Below are 21,313 nucleotides of genomic sequence, written 5' to 3' on the forward strand. Positions count from 1 at the left end.
CTCAGCAGCAGCTCCCAGGCTCATGGGACCTTCGCTGAATTCCACCATTGCTGGTTGGAAGAAAGGAGCCACCCTGGGACGGCAAGGGCTTCAAGAAACCTGGCCCCTAATAGGTTAGATTGATGAACTTGGCTTCCTACAAGTGAGGCCCTGGGGGGCTGGGGGGCTGTAGTGGGCCAGAGGGCACAGCTCTGTCTTGAGGGGCATCCACTCCTCAGCGTCTACTAATTTGCTAGTTGTCACACATGGCTGGGTCTTTTCCCTTTGCCAGTTTCCCCTTTTTCAAGATAAACTGGAAATCTTTGTATGTGAAATTTGATTTTTACATGTTACTAATAAATACAGAATTTTTTAAATTCTTGGGGGCATTGGAGAGAGATGAGACTTCTCAGTAGGTTAAATTTGGTTATCGGGGGGCACCTGGGTGGCTCAGTCGTTAGGTGTCTGCCTTTGGCTCAGGTCGTGGTCCCAGGGTCCTGGGATCGGGCCCCTCATCGGGCTCCCTGCTGGGCAGGAAGCCTGCTTCTCCCTCTCCCACTCTCCCTGCTTGTGTTCCCTCTCTCGCTGTGTCTCTTTCTGTCAAATAAATAAATAAAATATTTTTAAAAAATTTGGTTACTGGTTTGTGATCTCTGACCTAGAGCTTAACGTGGGCTCGTGCTCCTGACCTCATCTTCTTCTTCGAGAATTTGGCCCAGACTCAGCTCTGGGTGCCTGCTCTGTGAGCACGCCTTGATGTATCATCTTGTGTCTTTTTGCTCCAGTGCCTCCAGTCCCTGTGTGACCTGCGCCTCTCCCCCCATTTCCCTCACACGGCAGCTCTGGATCAGGCCGTGGGGGCTGCGGTGGCCAGCATGGGACCCGAGGTGGTTTTAGAGGCTGTGCCTTTGGAAATTGATGGCTCTGAGTAAGTGCAATTCTGGCTGTCTTCCTTACGAGTCCCGGGGCAGTCAGCCAGCTTGTTCTCCTTCAGCAAGGCGTTCACTCTTTGGGGTACAGTTTCTGTGTGTCGCGTGGGGGCCAGCGGGAAAGGCCACAGCAGGGCTTAAGCAGCGGGCCGTGTGCTGCTGGGTGTGCTGCCCGCTCACCGGGCCTCGCCTGCCTCTCCCAGGGAAAATCTGGATTTCCCACGGAGCTGGCTGCTGCCTGTCATCCGGGACCACGTCCGGGAAGCACGACTTGGTTTCTTCACCACCTATTTCTTACCCCTGGCTACCACCCTGAAGAGCAAAGGTATGGGCCCCGCCTTAATCCTGAAGCCTTGGCTGGAAGGGGTCAGGAAGGGCTCCTAGGACATTGGACCCTGTCCCTCTGCCAGGCAGGTGGCCAGCCAGTGCTTGAAGGCCTTCCTCAGGGGGGCTGTCCCTCCCTTTGCTTAGAGGCACAGCCAGGCATCTCCCTTTCACAGAACCCTGCCCTGTGGCAGGCCAACAGTGGCCTCCTCTCCTACTAAGGAGATAGACAAGTACACAACGATTTATATATATGCAGAGCTATTCCTAGTAAAATATCTGACCCAACCTATGTGTTCCTCAGTAGGGTTCTGGTGAACTTAGTTAATGATAAAGCCCCACTGTGGGCCACGGTGTGGTCTTTGTGAAGAGAGGGAAACGTTATGCGGGAACGGGCATGTTTAGGAGATGGCAAGTTGAATGCATTAGATTCCGATCTCAGCTGAGCCACACCACAGGTGGGTGACTGAGCAAGTTGATTCAACTCCTCTGGGTCTGCTCCTCATCAGTGGACTCAGCGATAATTGCCATGTGAGTGGTAAATGCAGTAGGTCACATACGTGCATAGGACACAGCCTACCACTTAGAAACCTTACTGTCAAGTAAAACCAGGTTCTGGAACAATGTTTGTACAGTACTGTCCTGTTTATATTTTTAAAAGTGTGTGTGTGTGTTTATAGAAACGTAAAGGAATCAGAGGAGGTCGTGCCTATCCCTGCAGGAGTAAGATTATGAGGGGACATCCACTGCCTGTTCTATGTAGATCTTTTAAATTTTTTTAGAATGAACAAGTATTATGTTTCAATTTGTGGGGAGGGAGGAATCACCCACATTCCTGTCCTCATTATTGGGCTTTTGGTTTTGGTAAAAATGAGGCCTGCTGGCCTGAAGGGTACCCGGGGTCCCACCATGTCCTTGTGTCACACGCAGCAATGGATCTGGCGCAGGCGGGCAGGACAGTGGAGTCCAAGATCTACGATACGCTCCAGTGGCAGGTAGGGGATCAGCTGAGGGGGACATGGGTTGGATGGCGCAGGGCCCTGAGTTGCTGGGCATCACTCTCCTTGACCATCACCCCCCCCCCAGATCTGGACCCTCCTGCCTGGGTTCTGCACGAGGCCCACAGATGTGGCCGCCTCCTTCAAAGGGCTGGCGCGGACACTGGGCACGGCCATCAGTGAGCGCGCAGACCTGAGGGTCACTGTGTGCCAAGCCCTGCGAACCCTCATCACCAAGGGCTGCGAGGCAGGTATGTGTGGGCTCTGGGGCCGGGGGTGAGGAGGGGGATGGTTGCAATGGCCCAGGTCTCCTGGCCTGCTGTGCCTCACTGCCTGAGCCGTAGCTAATGCTTTGCAAGGACCTGGGGCTTCTGCTGGGGACCCAAGGAGTTAATAGGACAGTAAGCTGCCTCTTTTCTCTCTTTACTCCCACTGTGCTGACAGCTGCTGGGTGTTGTCCAGCCAGTGTTAAGGGCTTCATGTGTCTGGCTCTTGGCTGATGCACAGGACAGAGCTGTGGAGGAGCATAAAGCATGGACACCTCTTGTCCCAAAGAAGCCCCAAATCTATGGGCTCCAGGTCCTGTCCTCCAAAAGAATGCCTCTGGGCTGCAGCCCTAACAGCCTTCGAGGTGGGGTTGACTCCTGCCCCTCTTATGCAAACTTTGGTCCTCCTGCCAGAGGCTGACCGTGTGGAGGTGAGCCGTTTTGCCAAGAACTTTCTGCCAATCCTCTTCAACCTATACGGGCAGCCTGTTGGAGCCGGAGACACCCCAGCCCCTCGCCGGGCTGTGCTGGAAACTGTCAAAACTTACCTGACCATTACAGAGCCTCAGGTGAGCTGGTGGAGGGGAGGGAGAACACTGTCGGGTGAGTGACTGTTGGGTTGTGTGTGTTGGCAAGGCCCCACCTGCCAGGGCTCACTTGGGCTCTGCCACCCCGGGGACAGGGCACCAGATACCAGCATCGGCTGGATCGAGGCTTCTATAGGAGGTTGCGGGGGGGTTGCAGTTCTGTGACCTGCTCCTGTTCTGTATTTCTCTCTTCACCAACTCCCTCCTTTTCATCCCCTTGGGGCTGCCAGTTGGTGAACAGCTTCCTGGAAAAAGCCAGTGAGAAGGTGCTGGACTCTGCTAGCTCTGACTTCACCAGGTAAAATGCCCTGCTCAAGCTGGGGCAGCCCAGGGAGCCAGAGGGTGTGTCGAACAGAAGCCCTGTGGCTTCTCTCTGGAATTACTTAGGAAAGTCTTGAGATAGTAGTGAATGTCCCAGCTCTACGGTGAAGCCTGACGGGCTCCTTCCTGGAGAGGCATTAGAGCCTGCTAGGAGGGATGTGGACCCTGGCAATACACTGCCCAGGCTCAAATCCCAGCTCCACTAGTTACGAGCTGTGTGACCTTGGACAAGTTACTTACCTGCTCCATGCCCTCTGTGTCCTCATCTGTGAAATTCTGCACGGTAATAGACTTGCAGGAGGGTTGTTGTGAGGACCGAAGGCTTGAACGCACATAAAGCCCCTGGAACCACACCTGGTTCCTTATGGCGAAGTTGGGTACAAGCTGTGATTGTTGTTCACAGGCTCCTTCAGGGCCCCTGGTCCTCCTCACCCCGACTTCTCCCATCTCTGTACCCCGTAGATAGAAAGGCACTGATAATCTGTGCCCTTCTCCAGCCCCCCTAAGCCCATCCTTGGTCTCTTGCCCTGAGCAGATTGTCTGTGTTGGACCTGGTTGTTGCCTTGGCTCCTCATGCAGATGAAGCAGCCATCAGCAAGCTGTACCTCACCATCCGGCCCTACCTAGAGGTGAGCCGTGTGGGCTGGCGTCCCACGTGACCACATCTGGGAGAAAAGGAGACTCCTTGGAAAGGTTTCTTGTCTGGACCATTCGGGCGGACACGGAAGTCCAGGGCGGGGCCAGCTAACCTCAGGAGAGTTGTTCTGGGGAAGTAACAGAGCTCCTTTGTGAGGGCAAGGAGTTAGTCAGGCAAAGAAGGGGAGAGGGCAGTGCTCCAGCCAGAAAGGTGAGTGGGCACACAGGCCTTGATGTGTGCCAGGCACTGCAAGTTCACGCTGCTGGATGAATATCACTTGAAGCTGGTGAGTGGAATCGAGTGGAGGCTGGGGTGGCTTCTCTCCCTGCAGCATCCCCTGCCCGGCACAGAGTTAACACCACCACCCCCACCCCACCCCTGTCCATGCTCCGCCGGCCCTCAGACCTCTTGAGCTCCAGAGGCAGGTCCTGGTCCCAAATTCCCCCCCCACCCCCCAGTGCTGGTCACAGTCAACGGTGGCTGTTCTGTGACTCTAGTAGGACAGTGGTGGGGGGCGGGTGGATGGATAGATGGGGTCCCCAGAGTCCCCTTCCTCACCCAACCCTGACCGCTATGCTCTCTCCCAGAGCAAGGCCCACGGAGTACAGAAGAAGGCCTACCGGGTGCTGGAGGAGGTGTGTGCCAGCCCCCAGGGCCCCGGGGCCCGCTTCGTGCAGAGCCACCTGGATGACCTAAAGACGACCATGCTGGACTCGTTGCGGAGCACTTCCTCGCCTGCCAAGAGGGTGAGGCCTCCAAAGCAGCCGCACTCTGCCTGCAGGAGGATGGGCGACACCAGGGGAGGACCACCCTGGAGATCGGGGACTCAAGGGGCACAGGTGGCATTGAGGGGTCCTAACTGTCATTCCCCCCTGACCTGCAGCCCCGTTTGAAGTGCCTCATACATATCGTGAAGAAGCTGTCAGCTGAGCATGAGGAGTTCATCACTGCCCTCGTTCCAGAGGTGAGGGGTGCAGGAGAGGGGTATATGTGTGTTTTGAGGGGTTCCTTGTAGTGTGGCTTCTGAGAACCTGTCAGGATCAGGAGAGAGCAGTATGGGGGTTAGGGGTGACTCGGTTCTCTGCCTGGGAGCATGGGTGCCCCTCCTGCCCCCTTTTGCCTCAGGCCACCAACCAATCCCATGGTGGCCAGCTCCGGAGCATGTGTTCAAGGCGTTGTCCCGGCAGGTGATCCTGTGTACCAAGGAGGTGTCGGTGGGTGCTCGGAAGAATGCTTTCGCCCTGCTGGTGGAGATGGGCCATGCTTTCCTTCGGTTTGGACCAAACCAGGAAGGTGAGGTGTGGGTGACCCGGGGCTGGGGTAGATGCTCTGCTCACAGGCCTTGGGGAGGCACCCCTCCAAACCACTGGCCAAAGAGAAGAAGTGGGGAGAGCCGCCCGGCTCTGGGGCTGGGCAGGCTGCTCCTCTCTGGCCGGGAGTCCCCCTCCCAGGGGGGCCCAGGGCGCAGGGGCAAGGGGCCCTGGCCTCGTGTGACTGCCTTCCTCTTACCTCCCAGAGGCCCTGGAGCGCTACCTCGTCCTGATCTACCCGGGCCTCGTGGGCCCCGTGACCATGGTCAGCTGCAGCATCCTGGCCCTGACCCACCTCCTGTTTGAGTTTAAAGGTGAATGTTGCTTCCTTGAAAGCCTGGGGAGCCCTCAGGCTAGGAAAACGCCCAGAAGGTCAGGATAAGGTCATTACCAGAATAGGGTAGCTACCACCTTCCTTCCTCGAGGGAGGAGAAAGAGCCAGAACCAAGCCTGGCTGCCTCTTGTCCCCTCTGCTGCCCGAGTCGTCTTTCCTGCCCGCCCGCAGCTGCCTCATGGCCCACTGTCAGAGTGGATCAGAGGAGGTCAGGTCCCGTGCCCGGATGTTAGCCCTGCCTCTTACCAACCATGGGACACCTTGCGCAAGTTTATGGACCTCTTAGAATTTCAATTTCTTACCCCTAACATGGAGGAGAAAAACAGGACTTGCTCACAGGTTGGCTGTACTCTATGGGGAGTGACTTAGGACCGTGCTGGGCACACAGAAGTCCCCCAAATGTTAGTTCCACCTCATGTGACCGGACAGGGATCTTGGGTCTGGATGGGGTCCCAGGCGTCTCTGACAGTGGCCCTCTGGTCCTCCACAGGTCTCATGGGGACCAGCACGGTAGAGCAGCTGCTGGAGAATGTGTGCTTGCTCTTGGCTTCCCGCACCCGTGACGTGGTCAAGTCGGCCCTGGGCTTCATCAAGGTGGTGGGAGTTGTCATGGACGTGGCGCACCTGGCCAAGCACGTGCCGCTGGTGGTAAGTGCCCCCTTTCTCCTCAGTGGGTAGCAGCCTGGCCTCTGACCTGCTGGCATGGACCCAGTGAGCCTGAGGCCAGCAAGTCCCAAACATGTGTTTAGCTGTGCACTATCTCGTGGAACAGGTCATGCAGGAGCCCTGGAAAGGACCAGTAGGGTAACACATACCCGGTGGGAGTGAGGAGGGTGCGTGGTGCCAGGCCACCTCTTGTGACCGGCCCCCTCCCCCTCCACAGAAGCAAGCGCTCTGCAGGCCAAAGGCCAGTAGGCAGGGCCACCTTTGTTTTACAGATGGAGAAACTGAGGCCAGAGATTTCCCCAGGTCACAGTGCCAGTGAGAGGGGCCCTGGGACCAGAACACAAAGCTCAGAACTGACCCTCGGGACTCTCCCCCTGTGGGGCCCCTCATCTTACTTTCCCTTTCCCCGCTTGCATGTTGACCTGGGTTCAAGGAAGCTCCTCTGGACAGCCCTGCCGGTTGCAGAAGGACCTGCAGAGCCCCCTGGGGTTGGGTCCCGGCCCCTCACCTGGGTCTGTCCCGCCCCTACCTCCACTGCCTCAGTGTTTCCCTTCCAGCTGGGCAAGGTCGCATCAGACCTCCAGGTCCCTCTTGCCTCTTGTCTTCGTATCGGGCCTTGGGTCAAGGCAAGAAAGGGCAGGTGGGGGTCAAGGTAGCCTGCCCCTACCCTCCCAAGCCACCTCACTGGGGACCAGAGGTGAGAAGGGCTAGAGCAGCTGTCTGTCATGGGGTGCTGAGAATTTATAAAAGCCTTTCGAAGGATCGTTGGGGCCCTGTGCTCCCAGCCCTGTCTGGAGACACTGCAGAGAGTGAAATCTGCCACCCATTCGTGGGTCCCAGCCCAGCCTGACGAAGGTGTGAGAATAGTCCAGCCCGAGATGAACGCAGCGTGGTAGGAGGGATGTGTGGAGCCCAGAGAAGCTTGGTGGTGTTGGGGCACAGTGTGAGCCATGGCATCAGAGAGACCTGGGCTGACTGCTGCCCCTGGTCATGGAGCAGCCACTCAACTCTCTGTGCCTCAGTTTCCTCGTCTGTAAACTGGGGGTCATGATCGATCTGCCTCATGGGTTGTTGTAAGGATTCAGTGAGGTAATGCAGGTGAGATGCCACACACTGTTCAGAAGACTCTGAAGCTATAATCTCGGAAGGGTAGTCGTGGATTGTCACAGAGGAGGCTTTAGGGGGAAGGCGGAGGGCCGCCCAGGTTGTGAAAACACAGTCGGACCAAGGGGTGGGTGAGGAGCAGGGTTGCTGGGGCCCTCGCCCCTTCGCCGTGTGCCTGGTCTGCAGTGCGGTGGGAGGGCAGGCAGGGCGGAGGGCGCCCCTGACCCCTCGCTGCTCTGCTCGGCAGATGGAGGCCATCGGGAAGCTTTCAGACGACATGCGGCGGCACTTCCGCATGAAGCTTCGGAACCTGTTCACCAAGTTCATCCGCAAGTTCGGGTCTGTGCGCCCGACTGAGGGGGGAGGGCCAGGGAGGAGTTGGGGGGTCCGAGTCCCTCCCCTGTGGCTGAACGCTCCTACTTCTGGAGAGCACTCTGTGGCCGGCGCGCCTCAGCAGCCCCTCGTTGCCCCGCAGGTTTGAGCTGGTGAAGGGGCTGCTGCCTGAGGGGTACCACAAAGTCCTGACAAACATTCGGAAAGCCGAGGCCCGCGCCAAGCGGCACCGTGCTCTGAACCAGGCTGCCATGGGAGAGGGTCAGCAGGAGGAGGAAGAGGAGCCTGCCCAGGGCAAGGGCGACAGGTAAGCCCCATAGTGCCGTCCTGGGGAGCTGGTCTCCCTCAGCCTGCAGCCTGCCCAGGTCATGCTCGGCTGCCCCGCCTCTCCTGGGAACACCGGGACGTGCCACTTCTCTGTCCTTAGCATCGAGGAGATTTTGGCCGACTCGGAGGAGGAGGAGGAAGAGGAGGGGGAGGAGGAGGAAAGGAGCCAGGCCAAGGAGCATCGGAGGCTGGCCCGACAGAGGAGCCAGGCGTGGCTGAAGGAGGGTGGCGGGGATGAGCCCCTCAACTTCCTGGACCCTAAGGTGGCCCAGCGAGTCCTAGGTAAGCAAGAAGCGGCCGGCACCTGAGTCCAGGAGACAGGCTTGCCTTGGTGCCGAGCTCAGGGGTTGGGGGTGATCTCCACGGAGGCCAGCGGGCACCCCTCGCCGCCACACACCCAGAGCATCGTGCTGCAGGCACCCGTCTTGTTGGTCGGGAGGAGGCTGTGGGTGGGTCAGGACTGACCGGCCGCCTCCTCACTGCCCAACTCTGCCACGCCAGCCACACAGCCTGGGCCCGGCCGGGGCAAGAAGAACCATGGCTTCAGGGTGAGCGCCGATGGCCGCCTCATCATCCGGGAGGAGGAGGAGGGCGGTGCTGCCGCGGCCAAGACGGAGGAGGAGGAAGGCGCCAAAGGTGGGACCGTCGCCCGTTCTAGGGACACGAGTCTGGCCCGGGCAGGGCTGCACTCACTTGTTCATTCATTCAGTGCCCACTTGCCGGGGGAGCGTAGGTAACAGCAGAAATAAGGAGCTTGGAGCTAAGGCGACTTCCTCAAACTTTTTGAGTTTCTCAAACTTTTTTGACCACGTTAAGAAATCTTTCTCTTGCAAACTACCCGTTCACACAGCACACATAGAATTCAAACAAAACTTTCAAAATGCCCAACTTCCTCTTAAGCATGCGTTACGCACTTTGTCAGCCTCTGTTCTGCTCTGCTGCTTTCCTTCTCCCATTTTTTCTTTTCTCTTCCTTTTTTTTTTTCCTGTTTCTTGTTTTGTTTTTGAGTTTGTTGTTGTTGTTGTTGTTGTTTGTTAATGTAAACTTGGCTGAGACCCGGAAGCTCATGTAGAGGTCGGAAGACCCAGGCTCCGAGCCTGTCCCCTTCCTGACTACATGGTCCCCTGTTGTCCAGGAGCCACCCTGGCGGGAAGTCTCAGTCCTGTGGAGTCTTTTCCTGTTCCCCCTCCCCCGTGTCATCCGTTGAATCAGAAAGTTTGTCTTCTAACATTTATCTGCCTTCCTTCTTTTTTTGGTTCCCACTGCCATGATCCCTGAGCCCTTGACTCACTGCAGACTCCTAACCAGCGTTCTCACGGCGGCCCCTGCACCCGGCTTACCTGATGTGTGACCAGGGACAATCACTAACCTCTCTGTGCCTTAATTTCCTCACTCCAAAATGGGCCTCATGCCAATACCTACTTCAAATGTTTGTAGATGAAGTGGATAGCCAGAGCAGCCATGTCTGTGTTTGGTGGAAGGGTGACCAAACTGGTTCTGCATCCGGTCCCGCCACTGTCCCCTCTCACTGCTCTCTACGGTCCAGTCTCCTTGCTCCCTTCTTTCCCAGACGTCCTTGTTGCTGAGAACACCCCTCGCTTCTCCCTCTGCCTCCCTGCTCTTTAAGATCCAGCCTCAGTGCTTTTATGTGGCCTGTATGTGGCCCCAGCCTTCTGGCCTCGTCCCCCTGCGCTTCTGGAAAGCCTGGGTACCACCGAGCATGGGGCACGTCATCCCAGGTTGTCTTGTGACATTATTTGCTTATTGATTGACTTCGCTTGAGTGTGTCCCCCCCCCACCAGCCAGCAATTTCATACTTTTAAACTGATAACTTTCTTAGAAAATTGTGGGAAAGTACACGTAATATAAAACTTACCACGTGAAACCATTTTTGAGCATGCGGTGGACTGGTGCTCAGTATGTTCCCATTGTCTTACAACCAATCTCCACAACCCTTTTCAGCTACGAAACTGACACTCCCTGCCTGTTAAACAACTCCTCCTGGTCCCCACCCCAGCCCCTGACAGTCACCATTCCAGAATCTCTCTCTAATCATGTGAATCTGGGTCCAAATCTAGGTGCCTCATGTAAGTGGAATGATGCACTCTCTTTCTGTGTGTGACCGGCGTATTTCTCTCAGCGTGGTGTGTGCAGGGTTCATCCGTGCTGTAGCGTGTGGCAGAGTTCCCTTTGTCTACACAAACCCTTGGCTCTTTTTTTTTTTTTTAAGATTTTGTTTATTTATTTGAGAGAGAATGAGAGACAGAGAGCACAAGAGGGAAGAGGGTCAGAGGGAGAAGCAGACTCCCCGCTGAGCAGGGAGCCCGATGCGGGACTCGATCCCGGGACTCCAGGATCATGACCTAAGCTGAAGGCAGTCGCTTCACCAACTGAGCCACCCAGGCGCCCCCTTGGCTCATTTTAATTGAGATGTTTGTTTTGTGTTGTTGAGTTGTGGGAGGCCTTCACATAGTCTGCATATTAACCCTATATCACCTGTGTGATTTGAAAACACATTCTTTCATTCATTCTGTAGAGTGCTTTTTTAGTCTGTTGTGTCCCCTGACACACGGAAGTTCTAAAGTTTTGCGATAGTCCATTTTATCTGTTTTTACTTGGGTTGTCTGTGTATTTCCTTGGTTCATACTTTTTTTTTTAAAGATTTTTTTTTTTTATTATTTATTTGAGAGAGAGAGTGAGAGAGAAAGTACAAGAGGGGGTAGGGTCAGAGGGAGAAGCAGACTCCCCACTGAGCAAGGAGCCTGATGTGGGACTCGATCCCGGGACTCCAGGATCATGACCTGAGCCAAAGGCAGTCGCTTCACCAACTGAGCCACCCAGGTGCCCCCTTGGCTCGTTTTAATTGAGATGTTTGTTTTGTGTTGTTGAGTTGTGGGAGGCCTGCACATAGTCTGCATATTAACCCTATATCACCTGTGTGATTTGAAAACACATTCTTTCATTCATTGTAGAGTGCTTTTTTAGTCTGTTGTGTCCCCTGACACACGGAAGTTCTAAAGTTTTGCGATAGTCCATTTTATCTATTTTTACTTGGGTTGTCTGTGTATTTCCTTGGTTCATACTTCTTTGGCTCATTCTGTCACAGTGCTCAGCACATAGAGGGCAAAAAAAGAAAGGGATTCTCAAGTAGGAGAACGAGGCTGTCCTCCCGGTAAAGCAGAAAACATCTGTGGGGCTGGGGCGTGCCTGACTCCCCAGGAAACCCAGGGCTTTCTTAGGGTCTCAAAACAAGCTGTGTTTATCTCGGAAGTGGGATCACCTCTTCCTTAAAGGGGCCATCATCCCTGGGGCCTAGGATGGGAAAGATAAAGGGGCGGTCGGTGTTCAGGGGTCTTGTCTCCCCCAGAAGGACACAGGTTTTCTGGGACTGGAGTTGCCAGCTCTGTCAGCCTGAAGAGCCAGGAGGAGGAAGGGTGAAATGTGTGTGGGCTTTGGGCAAACAGAGGTGCTCCCTGCCTGCTCACAGGCCTTTTTTCCTTTTGGTTCCAGGGGAGGATGAAGAGATGGCTGATCTGATGGAAGACATGGGTGTCAGGAGTGTGAGTACTTCCTTTGATGGGGGGCTGTGCCCTCAGGGCAAAGCCTTGGGCTGACAGCTTCTCGGCCATCTTTCCGTAACTCTCCCCTCCCCCTCGCCACGCACATACCCACCTGCCCTGCTTCCCGAGTGCACGGGAGAGCCTTGCAGTGGTGTGGAGGGGGGCAGTCCAAAGGGTGTGGTGTGTGTTACAGGATGCAGTGTAATGAGTGACTGCTCTGTGGGGCCTGGGGGGGCTCTGAAGCACCCGATGCTTCTGTGTGGGCTGAGCTGTCCAGCTGAAGGAAGAAAGGCAAAGCCCTTTATCTCTCCACCGAAGACACAGGCTGTGTGACCTGCAAAGTCAGCAACTGGCCAGTGTGTTCCAAGGGGCAGGTTCCTGCACAGGGCAGGGGCAGCCACCATTGAGAAGTGCAAAGGGCCCCATGCGTCACCTCACCTAATCCTCACAGGTGACGGAGACTCTTATCCCCATTTCCAGAGGCGGCTTACAGAAAGTAAGTAGCCTGCCCAAGGTCACAAGGGTTGTTAGATGCAGAACGGGGATTTGAACCCTGGCCTTCCAGTCTCCTGAGCCCAAGAATTTAACCCCCTTGGCTACCTCCCAGGACGGAGTGCAGCCTCTCACCTGCTCCACCTGAACCAACGAGGGTGATGTGGGCCCAACCCCTCACTGTCCTTCCCAAGCCCAGCAAACAGCACTTCTGGAGGCATTTTGGAGCAGTGTCTTCCCTCTCTGTCCTCTCAGACTGTGGCCGGTCCTTCCAGCCTTCCTAGGTGTCCCCCTTGGGACAGGGAGTTAGGCGGGGGGTACAGTATTAGTAGTGAAGATGCAGTCCTGGGGGCCCATTCTGGCTTCAGCCTGACCTTTCAAACTCAGTTCCTCACCTGTAAATCTTGTAGAATTATTGGGCTGGCTTGAGGAGATTGGACATGTCAAGCGCATGAGTATAGTATCTGATGGTCTTTTCCTCAAATTACTGCTTTCGTTAATAACATATTCACAGATACCCTGTCCCTGGCCAAATGTTCATCTTCCCACCAGGGCCCAAGGAGCTACCTTGTTATCAGAGCATTGCACCCATGCAGAATTCCATTTGGAGACCTGGGTGAAAAGCAGACATGAAAGATCAGAGAATTACAGGGTCCAAGGGTACCTGAGGATCTGAGAGACCCCTGATGCAGGAGGCCTCCTCTGAATAGGAGCGTGAGCTTAGGTCGAGATACCCAGACAGGCACTTGGAGCCCTGGAACAGGAGTTCTGTGTGAAGCAGCCAGATGAGATTGCATTCAGGGTCCGGGCTGGAACCTTGCTTCTGTGCTGTCTAGCTGTGTGATCTGAGACAGTTCTTACCCCCTTTGAGCCTTGGTGTTCTCATCTGTAAGTGGAGGGTGGAGTGCTTGGCAAAGAACCTTTTCTGCTAACACAGGTTGCTTGCTTTTACTGTGAACATTAATGAGGATGATCATATTCCCTTATTAATGAACTTTACTCACCACTTTATAGAAGAAACACCAGAAGCTCAAGCATCAGAAGGAGGCTGATGATGAGGAGCTGGAGATGCCCCCTCGGTACCAAGGTGAGGCCTCCACTCTTCTCTCTTGGGACGCTGTGTTCCCTACCCCCTGCATTAGACAGCGGAGTTTGCATGGCCCCATTGCAGTCAGTCCGCACTGACAGAGATGGGCTGATATGGCACCCAAGACTGAGCTAGGGGCTGAGAGTGTCGGGGCCTGGGGGCCAGGAGATCTATGCATGGAGCCCCCAGCCCTTCTGGGGAGCCCCTGAGCCCCATCTCTATCCCGCCCACCTAGGCCTTCCATGAGTCTTGTGGCGCACCCCTTTTCCTGGGAGGTGTCTGCTTCTCTTGTGCAGCCCTGAGTCCGGCTGGGTTTGGGGAGACCACCTTAGCCTGTATGGAAGGTGGCAGCTGGGAGGGTCAATATTCGGCCTGCCCAGGGGGTTCCCCTACACATTGGTCTCTGGTTCCCTAAGCTGTTCCTTTCCCCAGAGCAGCTGCTAGAGATACCAACGTGGCGGCCCACGGCCAGGGGAGGTCTCTTACTCACCTCTGCCTCGTTCCCCTGAGGGCAGCCCCTGTCCTCGAGTCCCAAAGCAGAGCCCCTGCTGTGCGGCTGGAGGGACAGGGGCTTCTGTAGAAAGTCCCCAACCCCAGGAGCAGGCGTGTCCTCAGAGCCTTACAGCACCCTAACCCAGCTAGAAAGCCTCATGGCTTCTCCCTCTGTGGCCTCACCACCCAGCTCACCTCTGCTCTGAGGGGGTGTGGTGCGGAGCCAGACGGTGTGGGGGAGGGTCAGGACTGCTTGCTCTCAGCTGTGAGGCTGACTTGGCCCAGTTCTGCTGCCTCTCTGAGCTTCTAGCTTCTCACCTGTGAAAGAAAAAGTGGGGTTCATCCAGATCATCTCAGAGAGTCCTCCTGAGTCATTGTTGTAGGATTCCACCCATGAGTGTGTGTGTGGTTTTTTAAAGATGCATACAAGCTGTAGTCAACATGCAGACTTTGGGGATTATTGTCCTTTTCTGAGTCCTTCCTTTTTTTTTTTTAAGATTTTATTTATTTTATAGAGAAAGACACAGCGAGAGAGGGAACACAAGCAGGGGGAGTGGGAGAGGGAGAAGCAGGCTTCTGCAGAGCAGGGAGCCCGATGCGGGGCTCGATCCCAGGACCCTGGGATCATGACCTGAGCCGAAGGCAGACGCTTAACGACTGAGCCACCCAGGCGCCCCCATGAGTGTGTTAAAATCCAGACTGGAAATGACAAGTGACTTGGAAAGCACCGGGGATTCTGTACCCGCAGTTCTCAAGTCTGTACAATGGGATGAGAGCTGCCTTTCTCTCTTAGTGTTGGTGTGAAGCTCGAATGAGCTGAAGCCTAAAGTACCTCGTTTTACAGACGCGGTTAAAAGCTCCAGAAATTCAGAGACTTGCTGAGGTTACAGCCAGTCTTGGTTCAACAGGGAGTTGAATCTGGGTCTGTCTGACTTCCAAGCCTCTGTTCTTTCTCCTAGAACAAACAGAGCAGATTTAGCTTTGGAGACTGTGGGGTGGCTTATGTTAGTGGAGAAGGTGTATGTTCTCACAGGTCACTGGTAGGCCTCTGCAGCTTCAGGTCAGCCTGAGGAGCCCACTGGTCTAAACCGTCAAGCCACCGGACAGTCCCTTCTCGAGGAAGGTCTTTGTCCTTGCTTGGTAGGGAACAGAGCTGGTTGTTAGCCTTGATTTGTCTGCTCCCCGGCAGCTCTGCAGAGAGAAGGTACCCATTGCCTTCTCCTGGGAGGAAGCTGCCCTGGCTTTGCTCGATTCATGGCCTCTGTGTTCCCCCTCTAGCTGGAGGCTCTGGCATCCACCGCCCTGTGGCCAAGAAGGCTACGCCTGGGGCTGAATACAAGGCCAAGGTAAGAGCTGTGGGTAGAGACAGAACTTCTGGGAAAGGACAAGGGCAGCTGTGCCCATCCCCCTTCTGGAGAGGCACACTTGTGGGCCAGACTCAGGCCACAGCGAGGGGCCCACTGAGGACTTGTGAGCATCTGACATCCATGCCCTTGTGGGGTGGCACTGCAGGGCTACAGGAGCCCTTTGGTGCCACCAAGGCACAAGTGAAGGGGAAGACATGGGCCCTGTTAAGAGCAGGGAGGAGGGGCAGCCCTACACTCCTGGCTGATTCTGTGTCTCTGGTGGAGCAGAAAGCAAAGGGTGATGTGAAGAAGAAAGGTCGGCTCGACCCCTATGCCTACATCCCCCTCAACAGAACCAAGCTCAACTGCAGGTACGTGCTGGGTCGTTCAGGGTCGAGCTGGGATGGTGGGCGCGGGGCCGGGGAGCTCCGTGCTCCGAAGAGGGGAGGGCCTCAACTTAATGGCTCAAGTATTTCCCGGTTTTTTAATTTTTACTTTTAAACATGCACCTTCACGTCCTTGCTACACACAGGTGGTGTTGACTTGAATTGCTCTTTCAAGCAGGGGAGCGCCTGGTCTACCCAGATCACGTGCTGCCCACTGCCAGGCAGCACCCTTTTCCCCCCATTCCTCCTAATGCTGGGGGAGCCATCTTTCAACATTATGGCGAGGGGGACTGCTTGTCTTCAGGGGGACATGACCTTTCTGTTCCTTTCCCTGCAGGAAGAAGGTGAAGCTGCAGGGCCAGTTCAAAGGCCTGGTGAGAGCTGCCCGGCGGGGATCCCAGGTGGGACACAAACTCCGCAGAAAGGATCGTCGGCCCTGAAGCCCCGGGGCCCCCAGGGCTGCTCTGTGATCCAGCCTAAGGCCCCTCTGCAGCTCCCAAGCTGCTTTGACATCAGCTCCAGATGCTCGAGGTTCTGGCACAGCCTGGACTCAGAATGACTTGTTGGACAGGGCTTGGCTTCCAGAGAGGCACCCAGGATTTTGGAAGCTCCAAACTGGAATCACCCTTCAGAGATGTCCCTAGGGCCTAGAGATGGGAATGTGGCCTCGCTGCCTCCACATAGGCCAGTGAGGCCGCTGCGCTTTCTGCCTAGAGTGGCCATGTGCACCAGAGCAGAGTTTCCATTTCTTCCAGCCGCCTGTAGCTATGTGACACTTAGCCTGGCTGTGGTCTGGGCGTGTAAGATTTGCTGTGACCAGATGTAGAATAAACATGCACCACCATGCATTATCCCTAGAAACACTGTGTTTTATCACCTGCCCCTCCAGGGCCAAGAACCGTGTCCAGCTATTGGCAATGGTAACTTGACCGCTTCTTGGCCAGTCCGGGCATCAGGTCTAAGGTGCTGCAGGCAGCCCTGGGTCAAGCCTTAGAACTTGCCCAGGGACCCCCACCTGTGTCAGGAGGTCTCCCTGGCTTCACTTTATAGCCCGTCAGAAGGCGACATTCGGAGGTGCAGGAGGGGCAGCGAATGCTCTGGGGCCAGTCTGTAGAGTGGCTGAGAGTTGCTTAGAGCTATGGCGTTGGCTGCCCCAGGCTACCCCACCCACGCACAGCTTTCTCCCAGCAGCTTTGTTCGCTGAATCACTGAGGTGTTTACTGAGTGCCTAGCGCAGCTGGATCACCTGCCTGCCTGATCATCATGTCCTGTTTTTCTCGGGCAGGTAGGCAAGTTGTGCAAAGAGCAGCATGATTCTCACTGTCCAGCTTCGTTGGTCTGGAGCCGAGGGAGTAGTGCTGACCTCCCATTGCCCCTGAGGTCACTTTATCGGCCAGGGGACCCCTGTGTGTGCTTTCCCAACAGGCATCAAGAAGCAAGGAAGCCGGAGCTATTCCCAACAGGAGGAGTTGTCCCCTGGCATTTGATCCATATCTTTACTCATCTCAAATTCTCCCCGTTTTAAGATAAGACACCCCCCACCCACACACACACATTCACTAGTTTCCTTTCTAGTTTCACGCCCTTGGCTCTGATAATGCTCCCAGGAGGCCCTGTGTACAGTTCTGTTCATCCTCTAAGGGAGTTCCAGTCTTGATTTGATCCATCCACCCCTAAATGAGGGCATTTCCTCCCAGTGATCTGGGGGCTAGGGAGTGGGGAGGAACCACACTTCACACAGAGGGGGCGCTCTTTCCATGCCTTGTTCACAGGAAGTCTGGGCGTGGTCACAAGAAGTGGCTGTTAAGAGATTTGCAGAGGTGGTCTAACTGGTTACAGTTCGGGACAAACTAGGCCTATCCCAGCCCTTTTCTCTTTCCTTTCTCAGGAAATTAGCCGCAGGCAATAGGATGCTCCCTGAGAGTAGGAATGGGGAGGAGCCGGGGGCCCAGTGTCGGGATCTTTAACAAAAAGTTTGAAACCAACTTGCTTACTATAGCGTGCTTTTCAAGGATCTGTTTTCTTTCAAACGTGGGGCTGGAGCAGGCGACTGGAAAGCTTGGTGTTACTGATGTGCTGAATTCCATATTCTTGTGGGAGTAGACTTCAAATGTAAATTATCTTGAAGCAGAGGCAAGAATTAATCTGCCCCAGAAACTTAAGGTGCGTGAAACATTTGTTGTGAAAGTGCTGCTTTTGTTCCGTCAGTGGGGGTGAAGGGGAATTGGGAATATTTATCAACGCAAGGCTCATTCAGTTTCCGGACAACTAGAAAAGCTGAGGGCCTCCACCAAGATCCAGATCTACTACTTTAATTTTGTTATACTTTTGGCGAAGTCCTAGTCCCGACTTCTGGCTTTTCTGGGGTCCCTCCTCTATTCCTTCTCAGAAATGGAATGCAGAACACGCGTGGCCTGCCTGACTGCACCGACACAGCAGCCCTTGTGTTGGCCGCGGAGGCGTGCGGCATCGGGGGTTTACAAAGGCGGTCCGTTCGTGTTCCCCCCCATCCTGACGCCTGTGGACACAGGTGGGTCTGGTTAAACCGACCTCACGCCTTTCTGGGAAATGCAGCTTCTCATGACTGTGGCAGCGGGCCTGGCGGCAACGGCTCTCAAAGCTCACTCCTGACACGGGCTGCCACCTTAGGTCCGCTGACATCTTTGCACACTTGCCTCAGTCCACATGCTTTGTCACGCCCCTGTACTGTTGGCAACGCGTGAGAAAATTGCCTGCGATGTTCAAGTGGCCTTTGTTTTCATTCTTCTTCGTGCTTGCTTATGTTTCGTCACAGGGTAACTTAGGAAATTAGAATGTATTCTCTATTTCACTATAAAAGTAATAAAGATTCACAGAACATTTGGAAAAAAACAGAAAAAAGCAGGAGTTAGAATCCTTCCACCAAATTCGGACTGAATTTTAGTACAGGTGACCCTGGAGCAACACGGATTTGAAATGCATAGGTCCACTTTCACATGGATTTTTAAAAAATATTTATTTATTTGAAAGAGAGAGAGAGAGAAAACACGGGTAGGGGGAAGGGCAGAGGGAGACAGAGAATCCTCAAGCAGACTCCCAGCCAAGTGCAGACCTCAGTCTCACAACCCATGAGATCATGACCTGAGCTGAAACCAAGAGTCGGATGCTTAACTGACTGTGCCACCCAGGCGCCCCAACTGTTTTGGATAAATACAGCACAGTACTTACCATATATGTGTTTTCTCTTCCCTATGATGTCCTTAGCAGCATTTTCCTTAGCTTGCTTTATTGTAAGTATACAGTATATAATACATACACCAATATGTATTATTCAGCTATGTTATCAGTAAGGCTTCTGGTCAGCGGTAGGCTATTAATAGTTAACTTTTGAAGGAGTCAAATATTGTATGTGGATTTTGGACTGAATGGGGATTAGTACCCCTAAGCCCCATATTGTTCAAGGGGCAGCTGTATCAACTGTATAGTTTGTGCCTGTTTTTTAATACATGAGGGGTTTTTTGGATACAAAAATAGAGTTATAAAATACAAGTTTATATTCTAAACTTGCACTTGACTATCACAAACTTTTTACTCTACCAATATAAACACCTGATAAACATTGTTTTTAATGGCCGGGTTCAAACATCTTCCCAGTGGATGTAGGTCAGTTTATTTACAAAGAACCTTTGAGCCCAGAAGTATGTTGCTCCTTGACATACACAGGAGTGTAAGGCCTTCACTCGATGCAGGATCATGTGCAAAGCAATATTTAGAAAGTGACACGATGACTGTTCTTTGTTCTATTTTTGCTCTACATTATTATGAATAGATAGATGAATGTACTCCAGAAAATAACCCTGATTTGGGTGCTGTAAGCTGGCTTGCCATTTCCTGAAATCATGCTTACTGTAGCTTCTGCCATTAGAACCATTTACCACGCGGTCAGGCTAGCCAAGTTGTCCTGGTCCAGGGCTGCGGTGGCGGAAGGTGTTCTCCCATTCCCAGTCCCATTGATTGGTCGGGGAAGTGCCCGAACAGGATATTGAGGCTGTGGTAAATAATGGGTAAATACCGATTAAGAATGTAGGGGTGGGGAGGGCGCCTGGGTGACTCTGTCAGTTAAGCACCGGACTGGATTTCAGCTCAAGTCCTGGTGAGATTGCGCCTCACGCCGTCCTAGGGCGTGGAGCCTGCTTAAGATTCTCTCTCTCCCGGGGCGCCTGGGTGGCTCAGTCGTTAAGCGTCTGCCTTCGGCTCAGGTCATGATCCCAGGGTCCTGGGATCGAGCCCCACATCGGGCTCCCTGCTCAGCCGGGAAGCCTGCTTCTCCCTCTCCCACTCCCCCTGCTTGTGTTCCCTCTCTCGCTCTCTCTCTCTCTCTCTCTCTCTGTCAAATAAATAAAATCTTAAAAAAAAAAAGATTCTCTCCCTCTGCCCCTCCCCTGCCCCCCCAACCGCCCACCTGTGCATGTGCTCTCTCTCAAAAAGAAAAATACTTTAAACAAATGTGGGTGGGGAGTGTGGTGGCACTCTCAGGCTGGGCTGTGGTCTGGATATCAGCTTTACAAGTCTCAAATTAGAGTTGATCATGTTCAGAGGGGAATAAAGAGACTCTCAAGAAACGTAGTCAAAATGATGGTTTATTCATTGTAGTGAGAACTGTAACTACCAAGGGGCCTGAGACTGGTGTCATGGCGACTGCTCAGCACACGCTGCCCCCCACAGGAAGTCAGAATCAGAGGCTTCAGTGAGCACGGAACAGGGCACAGGGAATCGTGTGCGGGATACATTGGTCATGTCGCTGAGGTGGGACAGTGTTCTCTCTGTGGGATATACCTGCCCACCAGGTCCCCCTCTATTCTGGTTAGTGGCAGATCCTTCCTCTCGTGTCTTCTAGACCCTTCGGAGCCCCTTACCTGCTGCTCAGGAGCTTTTCTGAGCTTTCATCGGTTCCTGCTTCCTTCAGGCAGGCCTGGATTGAATTTCCAAGCCCAACTCTTCGGGCTTTCACCCGGGAGACATCCTGTTCCCTCTGGGGCCTTGTGCACATAACTAATCCTATCTGTCATGTGTGGACTTGAAGGGTTTAACTTCTAGAGGGCAGCTTGATTTCCAGATTCCAGGGATGTTACCCTGTAGACCCAAAGGTAGCAATTACAGAGCTGATAGGATTTGGGGGCAGGATTTCAGAGAGGGCCCAAGGCACTGATGACGGTGGATGGATTTGTGAATGGTGCCAGGAATAGCCGGCACATCCTTGTGGCTCCTCTGTTGGTTTTACAAGCTCTTGAAGAGCCTTGCTTTGAACCAGAACTGTTGCTATGCCATACATCTTGGACTTGAGCCTGAAATACATACACAGCTGATAACTTGGGACCAGCCCTCCGTTGTAAATAAGCTCATAAAAATGATGAGGTGCAGCATTACCTGAGAAGATTTTACACGGCTGCGCGTGTCGATTGGGTCCTTGTATGGTAACACTTACCTAAAAACGCCTGCCTTGGGCGCCTGGGTGGCTCAGTTGGTTAAGCGACTGCCTTCGGCTCAGGTCATGATCCTGGAGTCCCGGGATCGAGTCCCACATCGGGCTTCCTGCTCAGCAGGGAGTCTGCTTCTCCCTCTGACCCTCTTCCCTCTCGTGCTTTCTATCTCTCGTTCTCTCTCTCTCTCAAATAAATAAATAAAATCTTAAAAAAATAAATAAATAAAAACGCCTGCCTTAAGCATTCCTGCAGCGAGTTCAGCTCTTTGCAAGTAGGTGGAGTGTATCTCCAGAACAAATAACTGGCTAGCAGGGCTGGCATCTAGTATCGATTCTGAAGAAAATCCTTCCTTGCCCACACGAGGACTGTCACA

At 54.0% G+C, this 21,313-nt stretch overlaps 1 protein-coding gene across 1 annotated transcript in view; it reads left to right on the forward strand.

Annotated features, from left to right (window-relative positions):
• The window catches only part of RRP12 (ribosomal RNA processing 12 homolog), a 31,747-nt gene extending 13,461 nt beyond the window's left edge, over nt 1-18,286 (forward strand). The window contains exons 14-34 of the mRNA XM_028098510.2: nt 765-907; nt 1,112-1,233; nt 2,163-2,227; nt 2,319-2,481; nt 2,911-3,065; nt 3,314-3,381; nt 3,940-4,033; nt 4,629-4,787; nt 4,925-5,005; nt 5,229-5,334; nt 5,558-5,665; nt 6,176-6,333; nt 7,703-7,794; nt 7,931-8,095; nt 8,216-8,397; nt 8,617-8,751; nt 11,626-11,675; nt 13,182-13,254; nt 15,025-15,092; nt 15,381-15,463; nt 15,816-18,286. Of these exons, the coding sequence (XP_027954311.1) occupies nt 765-907; nt 1,112-1,233; nt 2,163-2,227; nt 2,319-2,481; nt 2,911-3,065; nt 3,314-3,381; nt 3,940-4,033; nt 4,629-4,787; nt 4,925-5,005; nt 5,229-5,334; nt 5,558-5,665; nt 6,176-6,333; nt 7,703-7,794; nt 7,931-8,095; nt 8,216-8,397; nt 8,617-8,751; nt 11,626-11,675; nt 13,182-13,254; nt 15,025-15,092; nt 15,381-15,463; nt 15,816-15,918 (2,373 nt within the window). The 3' untranslated portion in view covers nt 15,919-18,286. The remainder of the gene's footprint in view (nt 1-764; nt 908-1,111; nt 1,234-2,162; nt 2,228-2,318; nt 2,482-2,910; nt 3,066-3,313; nt 3,382-3,939; nt 4,034-4,628; nt 4,788-4,924; nt 5,006-5,228; nt 5,335-5,557; nt 5,666-6,175; nt 6,334-7,702; nt 7,795-7,930; nt 8,096-8,215; nt 8,398-8,616; nt 8,752-11,625; nt 11,676-13,181; nt 13,255-15,024; nt 15,093-15,380; nt 15,464-15,815) is intronic.
• Nucleotides 18,287-21,313: the final 3,027 nt, after the last annotated feature.

The sequence above is a fragment of the Eumetopias jubatus genome, unplaced genomic scaffold (assembly GCF_037043125.1).
Source record: "Eumetopias jubatus isolate StellerSeaLion01/CBP00866 unplaced genomic scaffold, mEumJub1_p1.0 scaffold_17, whole genome shotgun sequence".
Taxonomy (NCBI): domain Eukaryota; kingdom Metazoa; phylum Chordata; class Mammalia; order Carnivora; family Otariidae; genus Eumetopias; species Eumetopias jubatus.